The following is a 19,974-nucleotide window of genomic DNA, read 5'->3' as shown; positions in this document are numbered from 1 at the left end:
TCGAAAAACTGTAAAATACACTTTTTAATATTTTTAACAGATCTATCGAATGGCACCAAACACGACCAACCACGGAGGTGGGGTGAGGGCCTTAAATAGGAGCCCCATTTTTTATTGCATATTTGGCTTTGTTACGAAAAAATAAGTAACTTTTATTCGAAATATTTTTTCGAATTATGCATAGATGGCGTTATAATCGGAAAAAACGATTGTTGGAAATGGAAAATTAAATTAAAAAATGGCAAGCGCCCACTAAAATGGAAAATGTTACTTAACTTTTTTTGGTTTTAGGACCTACTCTTCACAACCCAATATGTCTCCAAAGCGCTCGAGTGACTGCACATTTAGCATACTTTGCTCCCCTACCATAATTACCCAAGAAACCTAAAAATACATTTTTCGAGGTAAAAAATAATTTTGAATTTGCTTAAAAAATTGTTTTACCCGGCACCCTTCTGATTTGTTTAAAGGGGACATTTTTGAACAGGAATCCGCAAACATTTTTCATACGAAAGTGGCCTCACACATGGACTAATATGGAAAGGAAAACTAATAATATCTGATTGTTTTTTGGTCACTGCATACTTATCTGTAAGTTTTCCTGGTACAATAAATAAAATATAAATTCATTGTGTATTGTTTTGATGTTTTTATCAGTATATTTTGAAAACAGCAGTATTGTAAATTGTTACGAGTGACGAGGGCATTTAGCACAAAATAAATAAATTTTTAAATACAGCACATAGAGACTTGCGTCATAGCAATCCATTTTTATCAATTTACTGCCGAAATCTCTCAAACTCCAGAAGAGGACGCCCCTTGCAGTGAGCTTGGGATCCAGGTGCACAGGGAGTCGGCGTTGATGGCATATTCGGGTTTAGCGACCTCAAAAACCCGTAAGTAATCCGTTTGCATCAATTTGATACCGAAAGCCTTCGAAACTCCAGAAGATGACGTCCCTTATAGTGGCCTTGGGCACCAGGTGATCCTAAGGTCTATCCTGATGGCATCTTTGTGTTTAACTACCTTAAAACCCCTCGAGAAGTCCAGTTACATAAATTTAGTGCCGAAATCCCTCGAAACTCCAGAAGATGACGTCTCTTGCCGTGACCTTGGGCACCACGTGATCCGGGAATCAGTTCTGATGGCGTAATCGTATTCAGTGACCCCAAAAACCCCCCAAATAATAAATTTTGTTCCTTAGTATACTGATCTTGACTTTATTTTTATATTTATGCAATTTTGGATGCATTTTATGCACTTTACAGTTCAATTATGCATTTCCACCCATTTTTGAATAGTAGACTTTTTCCTGGCGTCATCCTGAACATAATGCAAAAAACTGCAAGTCTCTAGGTGCTGTATTTAAAAATTTATTTATTCGGGTGTTTTTAGTGCTAAATGCCCTGGTCTATGAGAATATTTTAAAAATTAGGAATTTATATTTTGAATGCTAATGAAGTTTTTAGACATCTTCAATTTTGTAGAAAGGAAACTGAGGAATTTAAAATAAATAATCATAGGACAAAATGCTATAGTCCTGTCGCCAAGGGGGGTACAACGGCCTCCTGTATTCAGTTGGACTTACCCAAGTTTTTTTTTTATGTATTTTGACCCGTAGAACACGAATTTTTTGAGTAACAGTTGATCCGGATGTCGATAAGATTGTTATAAACAAAGAAGTTGAGGAATTACATAACAGCGATTCTCGCAAAACAAAACATTTTTTTGTATTTTTTGGGCCATTCTAACCAAAAAATGTTCCTACAAATTTTTTCGTAGGATGCAAAAATCGAAAAATTGCAATTTTTGAACCCGAATAACTTTTGATTAAAAAAGAAAATAGCAATTCTGCTTACCGCATTTGAAAGTTTAAGTCAAATTATATCGGTTTTGAATATTTGCATTTCTAAAAATTTATTTTTTTATTGTTAAAAAAGCTATAAACACATAGTGTTTCCCGTGCCTATTACACGCGTTTTAATGCATGCTACCATTGATTAATAACTACATGTGGGTGCTTTATAATCAATGATGCTACGTAGAAATAGCCTAGCTTGCACTTGTACCTACTCTACCTACTCGTTCGATTTTAAATGAGAAATCATTGAAAACATCACTCAAGCACTAGGTGTTTATAGCTTTTTTTAACAATAAAATAATAAATTTTAAGCAATTCAAATAATTAAAACCGATATAATTTGACTTGAACTTTCAAATGCGGTAAGCAGAATTGCTATTTTCTTTTTTAATCAAAAGTTATTCGGGTTCAAAAATTGCAATTTTTCGATTTTTTAAAAGTTCAACCGCGTTTATCTCGAAAACTATGCATCCTACGAAAAAAATTGTAGGAACATTTTTTGGTTAGAATGGCCCAAAAAATACAAAAAAATGTTTTGTTTTGCGAGAAATCGCTGTTATGTAATTCCTCAACTTCTTTGTTTATAACAATCTTATCGACATCCGGATCAACTGTTACCCAAAAAATTCGTGTTCTACGGGTCAAAATACATAAAAAAACTTGGATAAGTCCATCTGAATACAGGAGGCCGTTGTACCCCCCCTGGCGACATGACTACTAATTAACATGTTATCTTTTTTACATTAGCGTCAATGCAAAGTGTTTGTTGCAAACTTATTAAATCTGATAATTATAAATGCACATCTGAAAAGTACATTTAACATATAGTAGAGAGGAAATGAATACAAAAAAAAAGCACATGACAATATATTACAGCTTACTTAATTACAAAATTAATGATTAGTAAGTATAACAATAAGGGGGAAAACTCTTAACAAAATTAAATTATCAGAGAGAAAAATGACATTTTCCTATGTACAACCTGTCTGAAGTTTGGAGTGAGTTTAGTGCAACTGGGTCTCATTAGGGAGTTGAGATATTCATCTGTTAAGTGAGATCTCTACAACTCTACATACCCATTTTTAATAAAGTTCATTCTTGATAAAGCGACTTCGCACACATAAGTTGAGCCAAACATGGTACACAATTTCATGGCCAAACATTTTCAAAATTGTCAAACACTAGGTATATTCTGAATTTATTGACGGTCCGCACAAAACTAGCTCAGGGTCCGGATGCGGACCGCGGTCCGCTAATTGGTGACCCCTGCTCTAGCCTTTGCGATTTATACTTTTTCTACTACTTTTGCTGGACGTATTTTATAAACTACATAGTTGATCCACCTTTCGTCTTGCTGTAAAATGTTTACTCTCTGCCTTCATTTTCTCTCCAGGAATATGATCCATTGTGTGATGCGTGATGCGTTGTGCTGATATGCATAACAGTCTTGCCTACTTTTGGGATCTACGATTTGATAGTTTCTTATTTTTGGAAAGCAAATATTGAGGAATATTGGTCAGGCCTTTTCGCGCTTGTCAATTATTCATAGGCAATTCTTTCTTGTTCTTTTGAATACATAATTTCAACCATTGTTGTTCTACAATATTTCAATAAGTCTATAGCCAAACTGTAACTAGTGAAGCCAGTTATCTAGGGTCATACAGAGAGGGGCTAAATTATGGAATAAATTAATTTTATCTAAAATGGACCACCTTGGAGAAAAATCGCGAAACAGGTCGATTTTTATTTTTAAATTATAATTTTTTTGCATATATTTCATACTAGTGACGTCATCCATCTGGGCGTGATGACGTAATCAATGATTTTTTTAAATGGGAATAGGGGTCGTGTGGCACCTCATTTGAAACGGTGTTCAATTCTCTATTCAGTAATATAAATAATAATATCATTATTTATAGAGGGTGACCAAAAAAATAATTTTTGAATTAAATTAATTGACGCAAAAAGAAGAATGTATGTAATTTATTTAACTAAAAATACATTGTATTGCTGTCAGTAAATAGAAAAAAATTCTTATTTCACAAATAAACATTTCTTTTCGCTTAAATTAAATCACAAACAGCCTCCCACCTACCACTTGGCAGTTTGAACATTTAATTTAAGCGAAAAGCAATGTTTATTTGCCAAATAAACATTATTTCCTATTTTCTGAAAGTGATAGAATGTATTTTGAGTTAAATAAATTGCATACATTCTTCTTTTTTCGTCAATTAATTTAATTCAAAAATTTATTTTTTGGCCACCCTCTATAAATAATGATATTAATGTTTATATTATTGAATAGATAATTGAACACCCTTTCAAATGAGGTGCCACACGGCACCTATTCTCATTTAAAAAAATCATCGATTACCTCATCACGCCCAGATGAATGACGTCACTAGTATGAAATATATGCCAAAAAATTGTAATTTAAAAATCAAAATCGACCTGTTTCGGGATTTTTCTCCAAAGTCGTCCATTTTAGAGAAAATTAATTTATTCCATAATTTAGCCCTTCTCTGTATATTATTATTATGATTTGTGTCTTTGATTGTATCATTCACCACATCATATGGTGATTTGCTGAGGGAGAAAGTCACATCGGGTTTCTTTCCAGTATATACCTCAATTTTTCAAGATTTGGTCATTTTTTAAAGACCCATAGAAAAAATATTGTTCCTCTTTTCCGCACTCGACTGCTTGCCGAACTTTCTGCACTTGTTAGGAAAATAACTATTTCAGAATGGAAATCGAAACATCAAATATTTTCTGGGTAAAAATGTAATTGCCATTATCAAGTGTGGTTAATTTCATATAAATACAATATAGTCCTGTCGCCAGGGGGGGTCCTTTGGTGGGATGTACTGGGAATTCTCTTATTGAGGTATCCGTTGGTGTGCTGGAAATTTGGGGCACGTAAAGATTTGTCTTGGAAAATCCTCTAGAGATTAATTCGATGTTTATTGATGGCCAGGCTGAGAGTCGTGTAATAGACCCTTTTGTATGTTAGGTAAGCTGAAGTCATTTTTGTTCAGTTTATTGGTTCTCAGTTTTAAGAAGTTAGTTCAGTTATTTTTATTTTCTTTTTCTTTTGCTAGGGTGTTCCGGTAGTACAAAATTGTACGTATTTATCGATCCTGTTTAAAGAAGTAATAGAAGTACATTTATTTACCAGATTTACATTTATTCAGTATATTGGAAATAATAAATTTGGCAGATTTATTTAGAAGTTCGATATTTGACGTGACATTTTGACAAAATTTAAGGAAGATTGCAGTGTAGTCCTGTCGCCAGGGGGGGTACAACGGCCTCGTTAATTCAGATGGACTTACTCAAGTTTTTTTTATGTATTTTGACCCGTAGAACACGAATTTTTTGGGTAACAGTTGATCCGGATGTCGATAAGATTGTTATAGACCAAGAACTTGAGGAATCAAATAACAGCGATTTTTGGCAAAACAAAACAATATTTTGTATTTTTTGGGCCATTTTAAGTAAAAAATATTTCTACAAGTTTTTTCGTAGGATGCACAGTTTTCGAGATAAGCGCGGTTGAACTTTAAAAAAATCGAAAAATTGCAATTTTTGAACCCGAATAACTTTTGATTAAAAAATAAAATAGCAAGTCTGCTTACCGCATTTGAAAGTTTAAGTCAAATTATATCGGTTTTGATTATTTGCATTGGTAAAAATTTATTTTTGTATTGTTTAACAAAGCTATAAACACGTAGGGTTTCCCGTGCTTTTACATGCGTTTTAACGCATGTAACGTAGAAATAGTCTTGATTGCACTAGTACCTATTCTACCTACTCGTTCGATTTTAAATGCGAAATCATAGAAACATCACTCACGCACTAGTTGTTTGTAGCTTTGTTTAACAATAACACAATAAATTTTTAGCAATGCAAATAATCAAAACCGACATAATTTGACTTGAACTTTCAAAGGCGCTAAGCAGAATTGCTATTTTATTTTTTAATCAAAAGTTATTCGGGTTTAAAAATTGCAGTTTATCGATTTTTTGAAAGTTCAACCGCGTTTATCTCGAAAACTGTGCATCCTACTAAAAAACTTGTAGAAATATTTTTTGCTTAAAATGACCCAAAAAATACAAAATATTGTTTTGTTTTGCCAAAAATCGCTGTTATTTGATTCCTCAAGTTCTTGGTCTATAACAATCTTATCGACATCCGGATCAACTGTTACCCAAAAAATTCGTGTTCTACGGGTCAAAATACATAAAAAAAACTTGGGTAAGTCCATCTGAATTAACGAGGCCGTTGTACCCCCCCTGGCGACAGGACTAATATTTGATGTAATTTTGTGATTTGTTCCACAAAAAATACATTAGTCTTTGTATTTTATTTACAAAATGTACTCGTTGGTTTCATTAACCGATGTAATTATTCTTTAGGCACCCATTTAAAAGCACGAACTACAAACAACGACGCCGACGTCCGTCTAGTAATATCAGCAAAACAATTGCCATAATGGCATACAGTTTACCATTCCTCAAAGCGATACATCTTTAAAATGGCTTATTCCACAGTGCTTGCAGCATATCCCACTAGGCTCCTTATTTCGCCGGGCATAGCCATCAAATTGCTTCCATAAATTCAACTAAGTTCACCCCGACGACTTGGACCACAATTCATCTGATACGCTTATCTCTTTTTCTCTAAAGTGGAACAACCGAAGGCGATGTGGCGTTCTTTGTCTCGCTTCGAAGTTAATTAAACTTTTGATCGTTTTCGTGTGCAATGAATGTTATTTGTCTTTTGCGGTTTGGATCGCGCGTTGGATGTACCTGCGAAATTTTAGAGGGATGAATAGAGGAACGGCGCCATGTTAGTTTAACCGCACACCGATCGAATTAAGCTCAAAGACTGTGGCTTTCGACTTCCGTGCAATTGAGCAGTTAATGTCTGTTTTTGCAATGAGGATCTTAACAAAGGAAATTAATGAGAATATATTCGCCAAAGCACAATTTTCTATCGTAATCTAAACAAACCGTATATAATTCACTATTTCTGTATAACATTTATAGTCCAGAAAGCCACTGCGCATCCGCTAGGAAAAATATTCTAATTCGGATTTTTTGCACAATCTTACTCAAAAAGGGCTCCTTTTAACAAATTTGCATGTTGCCAGGACCAAAAGGTGGTCAAAAATTTTTTAAACGTTTTTTTTTTTGTTTTTTTCCTAAAATTATTATTTTTGCATGGAAAAAAGTTTTTTTAGATTTTTTGGATCATTCCAAACAGAAAAGGTCTTTAGTGACTTTTCTCTAAAAATGATAGTTTTTGACATATAAGCGATTGAAAATTGAAAAATTGCGAAATCGGCCATTTTTAACCCTCAAAAACTATGTGAAAAACTGAAAATTTGAATGTTGCCAAGGTAGGTAGATATTCTTTAAACATCGATTGATGAAATCCCGAAGAGTTTTTTGCAATACAATATTCAAAACTCCTTTGTTTTTTAATTGCTAATCAAGCGTGCGCGACACTATTTTCCACCGACAGTATGGTGCAAATGAAAGGAATAAATTCGTTATTTCGTAAACTGGCGACTTTAAGGAAAAATCCCGAAACAGGTCGATTTTTATTTTTAAGTTATAATATTGTGGCATATATGGTATACTAGTGACGTCATCCGTCTGGGCGTGATGACGTAATCGATGATTTTTTTAAATGAGAATAGGGGTCGCGTGGTAGCTCATTTGAAAGATTCTTCAATTCTCTATTCAGTAATGTAAACATTTACATAATTATTTATACAGGGCGTCCTTCTACTTCTTTTTTGTCAAATAATTTAATTTAATAAAAAAATTTTGGACACCCTGTATAAATAATTATGTAAATGTTTTTATTACTGAATAGAGAATTGAAGAACCTTTCAAATGAACTAGCACATGACCCCTATTCTCATTTAAAAAAATCATCGATTACGTCATCACGTCCAGATGGATGACGTCACTAGTATACCATATATGCCACAATCTCATAACTTAAAAATAAAAATCGACCTGTTTCAGGATTTTTTCTTAAAGTCGCCAGTTTACGAAATAACGAATTTATTCCTTTCATTTGCACCATATTGTCGGTGGAAAATAGTGTCGCGCACACTTGATTAGCAATTAAAAAACAAAGGAGTTTTGAATATTGTATTGCAAAAAACTCTTCGTGATTTCATCAATCGATGTTTAAAGAATATCTACCTACCTTGGCAACATTCAAATCTTCAGTTTTTCAATTTTTAATCGCTTATATGTCAAAAACTATCATTTTTATAGAAAAGTCACTAAAGACCTTTTCTATTTGGAATGATCCAAATAACCTAAAAAAACTTTTTTACATGTAAAAAAATAATTTTAGGATAAAAACAAAAAAAAAAACGTTTAAAAAATGTTTGACCACCTTTTGGTCCTGGCAACATGCAGATTTGTTAAAAGGAGTCCTTTTTGAGTAAGATTGTGCAAAAAATCCGAATTAGAATATTTTTCCTAGCGGATGCGCAGTGGCTTTCTGGACTATTAATATTTTAGGAGTTTTTCATAATCATTTACATATTGTTGTGATCTGCTTCTTATTAATTGTATATTAATTATTATTTATTTGATTAATTATTTAATTGTCGCAAATCATACATCAAAATTGAATAAAAAATCTCAGGGTGTTTTTTATACTATTAAAAAAAATCCAAATTATCTCACGTTATACTTATCTTCTCTCGTGGGTTCAGTATCTCTGAGTTGATCCTAATCGGGATAAAATAGGGAAAAGAAATAAAGCAAAATATTAAAATAAAAATACAGAATTGTCTTTTATTTATCAAATTAATACTCTGAAATCTATCGAATCTAAAAACCTGTGGACACAGATGTCCGAATGAAATTTATACTACTTAAATTTATTATCGTTACAAAAAAACAATTTATCGGTTTGTTCCCGATGACTTTGGTAAAACAAACTAAACCAAACAAATTTATGTCTTCGCAAGATTACCTATATTTACTATTTATATTTTGAAATATTGGAATTTTAATTCATATGCTTTTTACTCAAAAATTTATTTCCCGAACACAAAAATCTCTTTCACATAAATTGACTGACCTTTTGCTTCCCTCACTCGGATGTCTTCTCGTGACCCCAAACAGCTCTCCCTCGTTGATTATGTTAAAGGCTACTCATCAAAGCCTCTCTCGGTTGTCCAGCTTCAAAACTATCAGCATACCAGCACTAATTCTCCAACAAACCCTGTCTCTTTGACACGTTCTCGATTCAAACAAAACTCGAAAATTTCTCTGCTCTCCTTCTCAAAATAATACAGAATCAAAGAGGTATTTCGTCTCGATTTGATCTGTCTCTCGTTCCACTTTTCAACACTATTCTCCACTATCAACCAGCCACTGATATATGCTAACTATCTACTCCACTTAACACGTCGAAAACCGCTTCTTCTCGCTGCCAACAACATAATGAATAATTTTTCAAACTCTCTCAATCATCCAATCCATCTTTTCCCCTTCCACATTCCAAGAATCAGAACATTGACTTTTCCATTTGACAAACAACAGTCACCCTCAAATTTGTTCCGACAATCCTAATTACTTTCGGAGAAAACTCTCCCACATATACTCGTATTGAAATGAAGATATTAAAATTCCAACTTTCTTTTCAATTATCAATTTCGAGAAATTATACAGTAAACAATTTTTTTCCATTTTAAATCTAAATACATAGTTCTTTTCACTTTAATTATTCACAAAAGTCTTTAAGGGTTCCTCGGAAAACTCGTTAAAAGTGAAATCTATTTACATCCTAACTAAATTCTAATAAATTTTAAAACAGCTCAATATACAGGGTGTATCAAATTTATGTGCCCGCGTTATTAAAAAAAAATTTAATTTAATTTTATTTTGCTTTTGATTGATAAAATGCAAACATAATAATATATACGTTTATATATAAACATTTATAAATATGAGTATTTCTAAAAATAAGTCGCTATAGCTATATCAACAATAAACTTTTAGATAAAATGTTTTTATCCAAAAAAGGACTTTTTTTATTATATCCAAGAGAGATCTGCAGTCTGTCTAGTAGGCAACAACCGTTTTTTCTGAGAAAGAATCTGGTGACATACTAAACCTTTGTTTGTGTGCATTTATAAACATTTAGCTTAAAAACTAAACTAAGGTCTGTATGATGTAGATCGGTCGAATGTCAGACCTTTGGTCCGTCAGCCTACGGACTTCATTCTTCATTGGCATCGCGCACGTCAGTGGCGCACCCAGAATTATCCTCTAGGGGGGGTTAACTTGGGGGGGGGAGGTTGACTTGGGTTTGGTTCGGACAAATAATCCATGACAAAAAATCCCCACAAATTATAAAAAATCCCCAGACAAAAAATCACCGGACAAATAATCCCCGAGCAAAAAATCCCCACAAAAAATCCCGGACAAATAATCCCCACAAATTTTTTTCGACAAAATATCCCCACAAAAAATCCTCATGAAATATTTGTTATCGAATAGTTCTCTAAAAGTTTTCCCGTGAACGCAATCGCCTCAGTGCATAAGAGTTAAAGCAATAGCCGTGAAACCGCTTTTCGGCACGACAATAATTATTAAGTAATTAAGATTAAGCATGAATTATTGCAATTTAGATTACCAAATTTCGAATTCCAATTATATGCCGAAAACTTCAAATTTTACATGACAAACGAGTGTGAGTTTTTTCAAAAATTGTGGAAGATATGGCGAATGAGCTAAGGCTGTGGGAATCATGTTGTAATTATTCGCTTAAATCTTTTGCTGACTCTGCCTTGAATAACTAAGTTCAAAACATTGTCTATTATCTGTGTGCATCCATGAAAAATTTTTGCGCTATAAGAATGTTTAGCTTTGTTATGAAAACGCAGAACACAGGTTTTTGACATAGCTTTTGAAAGCTTTTGAAGCAGGTTTCTGAAATGTTGCTTGGAGTGAATTGAAACTGATGACTAAATATTTTTCGTTATGTATTACTAAAAAGATTACTACCATCCGCCGAAGAAATAGTTGGTGACTACCAGTGTGATTTCAGTCCCGGAAGATCGATTTTTGATCAAATATTTACTATTAGACAAATGCTTGAAAGGATTGGGACTATAATCAAGACGTGCATCAGTTCTTTATAGATTTCAAACAGGCTTATGATTCAATTAATCATCCTACACTATGGAATGCAATGGTCGAGCTGGACGTACCCAAGAAACTAACTGCGGTAACGCAAATGTGTGTAAGTAACTTCTTTGCACAAGTTAAAGGAGGTGGGGAAATATCAAATGCTTTCTGCGTAAATTCTGGACTGAGGCAGGGAGATCCGTTTGTCCCCATTGTTGTTTAACCTAGCCTTAGAATATGCCATGCGAAAAATTTATCCAAAAAACAAACCAGACATAGCTACTCGGGGAGAGGTCAGATGGGAGAAAGTATGTAGGACGGACTAGAAAAAGGTGGAAAGATGCAGTCAGAGAAGATCTGGAGAAAATGGGAGGGAGACAATGGGAAATAGTGGCACAAGACCGACACATGGAAGGCAATAGTAAACCACTCGCAAGGATATTCGAAGAGTTATAACGCCATTGATGATGTTAATAACTAAATATGTTTGACGTTAAATTTACAAAAATTAACAGGTTTTTTGAATTACAATCAAGATTATCGTTTTCAGGACCAGGAGTTCTCATCACGAATAGGCAACGTTTTGTACATAGTTATTCAAAGCAGAGTGAGTAAAAGATTTAAGCGAATAATTACAACATGGTTTCCACAGTCTTAGCACATTCCCCATATCTTCCACGATTTTTGAAAAAACTCACTCGATTGTCATGTAAAATTTGAAGTTTTCGGCATGGAATTGAAATTCGAAATTTGGTGATCGAAATTACAATTCATGCTTAATCTTAATTGCTAATCATTATTTTCGTGCCGAAAAGCGGTTTCATGGCGATTGCTATAGCTGTCACGCATTGAGGCTGAAAAACATTTGAGTCGATTGCATTAACGGGAAAATTTTTAGAGCATCTTCGGCAGCAAATATTTCTTGGGAATTATTTGTCCTAGCTTCGCTTGGGCACCAAAATTTTTTTGTATTGTTTCTGAAAGACAAGTTACATTTTCATACTATTCTTTATATTTTTTTATGTGCCCTGGGAGGGGTTTTAACCCCCAAAACCCCTCCCTGGGTGCGCCACTGGCGCACGTCATCGCGCCTCCTCAGTCCATAGGTGCAGCTCGCTGGACAATGTTTACTAATTTTTTACACGGTGATTAGTCAGGTTGGGCATCGCTGCTTCCTTTAGTGCAGCATATTGGACTTCCTACTTATCAGTAAAATTTACTCGTTTGCAAAATTTTACTACAGCGCCTACTTCGTTGGTTTGTTGTTACACGTGGTGAAACTTGTGAGGTTCTGAGCGGCGTCTCCACAAAAATCCAGTAAGTCGTAGACTAGATTCAGTGTAAATGCGCTAAGAAGACTAGATTCTTTTGTGTAAAATGCAAAATATACTGTATTTCTCCTGAATGAGAATGTTTTTTTCAGTTTCATACTTAAATTAAATGTAAGTTAAGTCCTGATGTTCATTATGCTGGACCTGTCATAATTATGTCTGTCAAGTATTTTTTTTTTAGTTTTTATAGATTTTTGTTTATTTTTTCACAAATCAAGAGAGAAAACAGAAAATATTGCTAAAATAATAAAAACTCTTTTCTTGGGACTGAGGAGGATACTTGAACGGCTAACCTATTTGAGTGCACTCTCTCACTATAGTTGACACTAAAACGATGTATGTATGGCTTCTTTGATGGATTCTAAAGACCATCAATAATACCTCACAGTACTTTATTTTGGAACCTCTGCAAGATGGATATGTTGGAGTTGCTAGCAGGTCCACACAGCTGAATGCCGTAGGTTAACATAGGTTTCAAGATTGTTTTAGTCCAGAAAGCCACTGCGCATCCGCCAGGAAAAATATTCCGATTCGGATTTTTTGTACAATCTTACTCAAAAAGGACCCCTTTTAACAAATTTGCATGTTGCCAGGACCAAAAGTGGGTCAAAAATTGTTTAAACGTTTTTTTTTGTTTTTCTAAAATTTTTTTTTCCATGGAACTAGGTTTTTCGGATCATTCCAAACAGAAAAGGTCTTTAGTGACTTTTCTCTAAAGTTGATAGTTTTTGACATGTAAACGATTAAAAATTGAAAAATTGCGAAATCGGCCATTTTTAACCTTCAAAAACTTTGTAAGAAACTTAAAATTTGAATGTTGCCAAGGTAGGTAGATATTTTTAAACATCCATTGATGAAATCCCGAAGAGTTTTTGTAATACAGTATTCAATTCTTCTTTGTTTTTTAATTTCTAATCACGCGTGCGCCACACTATTTTCCACCGTTGCATGTGTATGCAGTATGGTGCAAATGGAAGGAATAAATTCGTTATTTCGTAAACCGGCGACTTTAAGGAAAAAACCCGAAACAGGTCGATTTTTATTTTTAAGTTATGATATTGTGGCACATATGGTATACTAGTGACGTCATCCGTCTGGGCGTGATGACGTAATCGATGATTTTTTTAATGAGAATAGGGGTCGTGTGGTAGCTCATTTGAAAGGTTCTTCAATTCTCTATTCAGTAATGTAAACATTTACATAATTATTTATACAGGGTGTCCAAAAAATTTTTATTAAATTAAATTATTTGACAAAGAGAGAATTAAAAGGACACCCTGTATAAATAATTATATAAATGTTTATATTACTGAATAGAGAACTGAAAAACTTTCAAATGAGCTAGAACACGGCCCCTATTCTTATTTTTTTTAAAATCATCGATTACGTCATCACGCCCAGATGGATGACGTCAGTAGTATACCATATATGCCACAATATCATAACTTAAAAATAAAAATCGACATGTTTCGGAATTTTTCCTTTAAGTCGCCGGTTTACGAAATAACGAATTTATTCCTTTCATTTGCACCATACTGTCGGTGGAAAATAGTGTCGCGCACGCTTAATTAGCAATTAAAAAACAAAGGAGTTTTGAATATTGTATTGCAAAAAACTCTTCGGATTTCATCAATCGATGTTTAAATAATATCTATCTAAATCTAAACGGGAACTGGTGTATGTTTTCAAAAGACTGATAGTGTGTAAATTAATTTATTAAATCAGCTAAGTACTTTCAGCATATTAATGCCATCATCAGAGCTATCCTATAAAAAGACTAAGTTGAAAAATCTTATTCATAAAAATTATAAAGTGAAACTTACGTCTTATAGGTGTAAAAACCTCAAAAGAAGAGAAAACTTCGAACAAACACATTCTATATTTTAAAAATTAACCCAGGGATATAACCACTGGTTAGGGTAAAAAACCCTTAAATGTTAAAAATCACATTTAATGTGTTTTTTTTAACAAAATGGCCACCATTCGTACAAAGAACAGCTGTTACTGACAATATTCAAAACGACAGCCTGCTGACGGAAACAATAGTTCCTAGCGACATCTGTGTTATTAAAATTATTTAAAATTTTTGAAAATGACTAAGTTGTCATATGTAGTTAACTAATTGGTATGACGTTAAAGTTAATATGAAAAACTAAAGTTAAATTTAAATGACAATTGTTAAGTTTAAATTAAAGTTAAATGTGAAAATAATCAAATTATCAAAGTATTATTAATTATTAAAAAAACCAAACAACCAGTCAGTTCTGACCAAATATAGAAGTGAGATAGATGAAAACCAAGGAGAAGCACCGTTGGACAAGCTCAGAGTTCCAAAACTGTTTGAAAACAATATTATTATTAAAAAAGCCAAATCGAAAATATTTAATTTAATTGTAATCAATGAAAGAAAATTCAAATATGTTATAAAGTAATGTTCAAAAAACTAGAGCAATTGTTGGGCATGCTGAATATAACAGTATTAAAGAAACTTCTTAAAGATTGGATCAAATTTACAATTTAATTGAACCTGGGTGTTAACACAATTTTGAGGATTTCTTTTTAATTCCCTGCTAATTTCTAAGTCTTCTAATAAATTCATTTTTGTATAGTTGTTAATGGGTATACTATGTAGAATCCTACTATCTCTTTGGGGACTGAAGTTATGTTTAGAAGCATGTAAGTGATTGCCAAAACTAGATTTGTCAATCTTAGACAAATGTTCTTTGATGCGTGTTTCCAAAGGTCGCATAGTTCTCCCCACATAGGTAACAGGGCAGTCTCCACAGGACAATTTGTATATACCACTTTTTGATGTTTTTCCAATTTTATCTTTGGTGTGAGAAAAAATAGATTTGATATTTTCCTTACATTTGAATGATAGTTTAAGGTTGGGGATGTTATTTAGGATTTTGGCTATATTATCTGAAGGATAACCTATGTATGATATTGATCTATACATAACTGCTGTAGTGGAATTATTAAGAACAGGATTGTAAGCTAGGGATCTATTCCTTTTACTCCTTAATTTGTTGAGGATGTTATCAACTAAAGTAGGGGAGTAACCATTACTATATGCAAGTTGTTTGATAATATCTAATTCTGAATTGAAATTAGTATCTGATAATGGTAGACTAAGTAAACGATGGATGTAGCAATAAAAGGAAGCCATCTTCTGTTGAAAGGGATGGTTAGAAGATCTAGGGATGGTATGGTCAGTCTGAGTAGGTTTTCTAAAGACTGAAAAAATTAATTTACTGTCCATCCTAGTTAAAGTAAGGTCTAGAAAATTTATAGACTTGTTGGACTCGGTTTCTAGAGTGAAATTTATAGCTGGATGTAAATTGTTGAGCAAATAAAGAATATTTTCAGCATCTGTAGAATTGCCATCTATAATAGCCAATACATCATACAATACATTTGGTCAGAACTGACTGGTTGTTTGGTTTTTTTAATAATTAATAATACTTTGATAATTTGATTATTTTCACATTTAACTTTAATTTAAACTTAACAATTGTCATTTAAATTTAACTTTAGTTTTTCATATTAACTTTAACGTCATACCAATTAGTTAACTACATATGACAACTTAGTCATTTTCAAAAATTTTAAATAATTTTAATAACACAGATGTCGCTAGGAACTATTGTTTCCGTCAGCAGGCTGTCGTTTTGAATATTGTCAGTAACAGCTGTTCTTTGTACGAATGGTGGCCATTTTGTTAAAAAAAACACATTAAATGTGATTTTTAACATTTAAGGGTTTTTTACCCTAACCAGTGGTTATATCCCTGGGTTAATTTTTAAAATATAGAATGTGTTTGTTCGAAGTTTTCTCTTCTTTTGAGGTTTTTACACCTATAAGACGTAAGTTTCACTTTATAATTTTTATGAATAAGATTTTTCAACTTAGTCTTTTTATAGGATAGCTCTGATGATGGCATTAATATGCTGAAAGTACTTAGCTGATTTAATAAATTAATTTACACACTATCAGTCTTTTGAAAACATACACCAGTTCCCGTTTAGATTTATATAGAAGTGTGTACAAGTCAAACAGTCTTTTTCTATTCATTATCTACAGTATGGTAGTTGACTTTAGTAAATACCTAAGACTGTCAAAGAAGAGAGAGTTGCTGAACATCGACATTTGGTTCATCCACAAATGCATTAAATTCAAAGTTACACCAACTTTTGCAAAATGTAAGGTACCTTCCACTGCTACTCTTAATTTTAAGTCACAAATAGAAAGGAAATTTCTTCAAAAAGAACTTTGTAAACATCATGCTCATTTAGATAAGATTAATGTTCAGCTTAAAATACTTTATGACAACATTGTAAGAGAGGTTCCGTTTGATAATTTCAGAGATTCCATAGCCAATCATTTAGATAATTTAGAGTACATAAAACAGTCCAAATTCAATAGAGTAAATAACAAGCTTCACAATTTGATAAAAAAGAAAAATAATCTCAACAGTAATAGTCAAAACACTAATAGATTGATGGGTTCCTTTAAGTTTAGATTTCACAAACGTACAGTTAACTTGTCAACTTGCTCTTTCACTAATAAAGAACTTGATTTTCTGTCCAACGGGTTAAAATTCTCTACTCTAGTACCTTTTAACAATAAAATGGTTGAGGAATTTTCAGTTGACATTGATACCGTAATAGAAAGCTTACCTTTAGACAACATTTCTAAAACTAACTTAAAAAGCAATTGTTTTCTTTCTTTACAAAAAGATCTGATCAAATTTAATAACAATGTTAATAACATTAAAACCAAATGTTTTAAACAACTCCATTTGATTAGACAATTATCCTTCAAACTGAAAAGTAATAACCTCATCATAACTAAAGCTGACAAAGGCAACTGCCTCATCATCATGCATCATAGTGATTATGTTCAGAAAACTGAAGAGTTTTTAAGAAATAACAACTTTGACATTTTAGATAGAAATCCTCTAAATAAATTAATCACTAACCTAAAAAATACCTTATCTAAACATAAAGATTTCCTACAATTACATAAAACGAAAGAAAAAACCTTCATTTTGTCAAATCCTCAAATACCTAGACTATATGGTTTACCAAAAATTCACAAACCGAATGTTCCTATGAGACCAGTGGTTAGCTTTTACAACACACCAGTTGTTACATTGTCTAAATTCATTAATTCCATTTTACAATCTACAATAACTTTACAACCTTCTTATTCTGTCAAAAATTCTACCGATTTAGTAAATAAGCTGTCAGTTTTAAACTTACCTAGAGACTTCTTTCTAGTTTCTTTTGATGTAAGTAATTTGTTTACTAATGTACCTAGAGATGAAACCATTCCTTTAGTGGAGGATTTACTTATTAAAAGTAATATTAATAGAGTTTCAATTCCTCACTTGTTGGATTTACTTAAATTTTGTTTATCGCAAGATTTCTTCACCTTTAACGATATTATTTATAGACAAGCACAAGGCTTGGCAATGGGGAATCCTTTATCACCTTTGCTAGCAGATTTGTTTCTTAACAACCTCGAGGTTAACATATTTGATAATAATTCTTCGAACCAAAACTCTTTCCAAAAAATCTTATACTGGTTCAGGTATGTTGATGATGTATTGGCTATTATAGATGGCAATTCTACAGATGCTGAAAATATTCTTTATTTGCTCAACAATTTACATCCAGCTATAAATTTCACTCTAGAAACCGAGTCCAACAAGTCTATAAATTTTCTAGACCTTACTTTAACTAGGATGGACAGTAAATTAATTTTTTCAGTCTTTAGAAAACCTACTCAGACTGACCATACCATCCCTAGATCTTCTAACCATCCCTTTCAACAGAAGATGGCTTCCTTTTATTGCTACATCCATCGTTTACTTAGTCTACCATTATCAGATACTAATTTCAATTCAGAATTAGATATTATCAAACAACTTGCATATAGTAATGGTTACTCCCCTACTTTAGTTGATAACATCCTCAACAAATTAAGGAGTAAAAGGAATAGATCCCTAGCTTACAATCCTGTTCTTAATAATTCCACTACAGCAGTTATGTATAGATCAATATCATACATAGGTTATCCTTCAGATAATATAGCCAAAATCCTAAATAACATCCCCAACCTTAAACTATCATTCAAATGTAAGGAAAATATCAAATCTATTTTTTCTCACACCAAAGATAAAATTGGAAAAACATCAAAAAGTGGTATATACAAATTGTCCTGTGGAGACTGCCCTGTTACCTATGTGGGGAGAACTATGCGACCTTTGGAAACACGCATCAAAGAACATTTGTCTAAGATTGACAAATCTAGTTTTGGCAATCACTTACATGCTTCTAAACATAACTTCAGTCCCCAAAGAGATAGTAGGATTCTACATAGTATACCCATTAACAACTATACAAAAATGAATTTATTAGAAGACTTAGAAATTAGCAGGGAATTAAAAAGAAATCCTCAAAATTGTGTTAACACCCAGGTTCAATTAAATTGTAAATTTGATCCAATCTTTAAGAAGTTTCTTTAATACTGTTATATTCAGCATGCCCAACAATTGCTCTAGTTTTTTGAACATTACTTTATAACATATTTGAATTTTCTTTCATTGATTACAATTAAATTAAATATTTTCGATTTGGCTTTTTTAATAATAATATTGTTTTCAAACAGTTTTGGAACTCTGAGCTTGTCCAACGGTGCTTCTCCTTGGTTTTCATCTATCTCACTTCTATATTTGGTCAGAACTGACTGGTTGTTTGGTTTTTTTAATAATTAATAATACTTTGATAATTTGATTATTTTCACATTTAACTTTAATTTAAACTTAACAATTGTCATTTAAATTTAACTTTAGTTTTTCATATTAACTTTAACGTCATACCAATTAGTTAACTACATATGACAACTTAGTCATTTTCAAAAATTTTAAATAATTTTAATAACACAGATGTCGCTAGGAACTATTGTTTCCGTCAGCAGGCTGTCGTTTTGAATATTGTCAGTAACAGCTGTTCTTTGTACGAATGGTGGCCATTTTGTTAAAAAAAACACATTAAATGTGATTTTTAACATTTAAGGGTTTTTTACCCTAACCAGTGGTTATATCCCTGGGTTAATTTTTAAAATATAGAATGTGTTTGTTCGAAGTTTTCTCTTCTTTTGAGGTTTTTACACCTATAAGACGTAAGTTTCACTTTATAATTTTTATGAATAAGATTTTTCAACTTAGTCTTTTTATAGGATAGCTCTGATGATGGCATTAATATGCTGAAAGTACTTAGCTGATTTAATAAATTAATTTACACACTATCAGTCTTTTGAAAACATACACCAGTTCCCGTTTAGATTTATATAGAAGTGTGTACAAGTCAAACAGTCTTTTTCTATTCTATTAAATAATATCTACCTACCTTGGCAACATTAAAATTTTCAGTTTTTCACATAGTTTTTGGGGTTTAAAAATTGCCAATTTCGCAATTTTTCAATTTTTAATCGCATATATGCCAATGACAAAAACTATCAACTTTAGAGAAATGTCACTAAAGACCTTTTCTGTTTGGAATGATCCAAAAAACCTAAAAAAACTTTGTTCCATGCAAAAAAA

The 19,974-nt window shown here is 32.4% G+C and overlaps 2 protein-coding genes across 2 annotated transcripts; one reads left to right on the top strand and one right to left on the bottom strand.

Moving 5' to 3' along the window:
• Window positions 1–14,030: 14,030 nt before the first annotated feature.
• On the bottom strand, window positions 14,031–15,766 carry LOC126879507 (uncharacterized). Its single transcript, XM_050642569.1, has 2 exons — window positions 14,189–15,766; window positions 14,031–14,131 (listed from the first exon to the last, which is right to left on the bottom strand). The coding sequence occupies exon 1, from the start codon at window positions 15,625–15,627 to the stop codon at window positions 14,845–14,847; it is 783 nt and encodes a 260-aa protein (XP_050498526.1). The 5' UTR covers window positions 15,628–15,766; the 3' UTR covers window positions 14,031–14,131; window positions 14,189–14,844.
• Window positions 15,767–15,813: 47 nt separating this feature from the next.
• On the top strand, window positions 15,814–19,762 carry LOC126879506 (uncharacterized). Its single transcript, XM_050642568.1, has 3 exons — window positions 15,814–16,231; window positions 16,289–19,553; window positions 19,611–19,762. The coding sequence occupies exon 2, from the start codon at window positions 16,450–16,452 to the stop codon at window positions 18,895–18,897; it is 2,448 nt and encodes an 815-aa protein (XP_050498525.1). The 5' UTR covers window positions 15,814–16,231; window positions 16,289–16,449; the 3' UTR covers window positions 18,898–19,553; window positions 19,611–19,762.
• The last annotated feature ends 212 nt before the right edge of the window (window positions 19,763–19,974 follow it).

Source organism: Diabrotica virgifera, chromosome 2 (assembly GCF_917563875.1).
Source record: "Diabrotica virgifera virgifera chromosome 2, PGI_DIABVI_V3a".
Classification (NCBI taxonomy): domain Eukaryota; kingdom Metazoa; phylum Arthropoda; class Insecta; order Coleoptera; family Chrysomelidae; genus Diabrotica; species Diabrotica virgifera.
The sequence above is the reverse complement of the archived record's forward strand: the minus strand, read 5'-3'. Positions and strand labels throughout refer to the sequence as shown.

Excerpts from the sequence above, each read along its gene's own strand:
- LOC126879507 (XM_050642569.1), bottom strand. The coding sequence starts at position 15,627 with ATGGACAGTAAATTAATTTTTTCAGTCTTTAGAAAACCTACTCAGACT.
- LOC126879506 (XM_050642568.1), top strand. The coding sequence starts at position 16,450 with ATGGTAGTTGACTTTAGTAAATACCTAAGACTGTCAAAGAAGAGAGAG.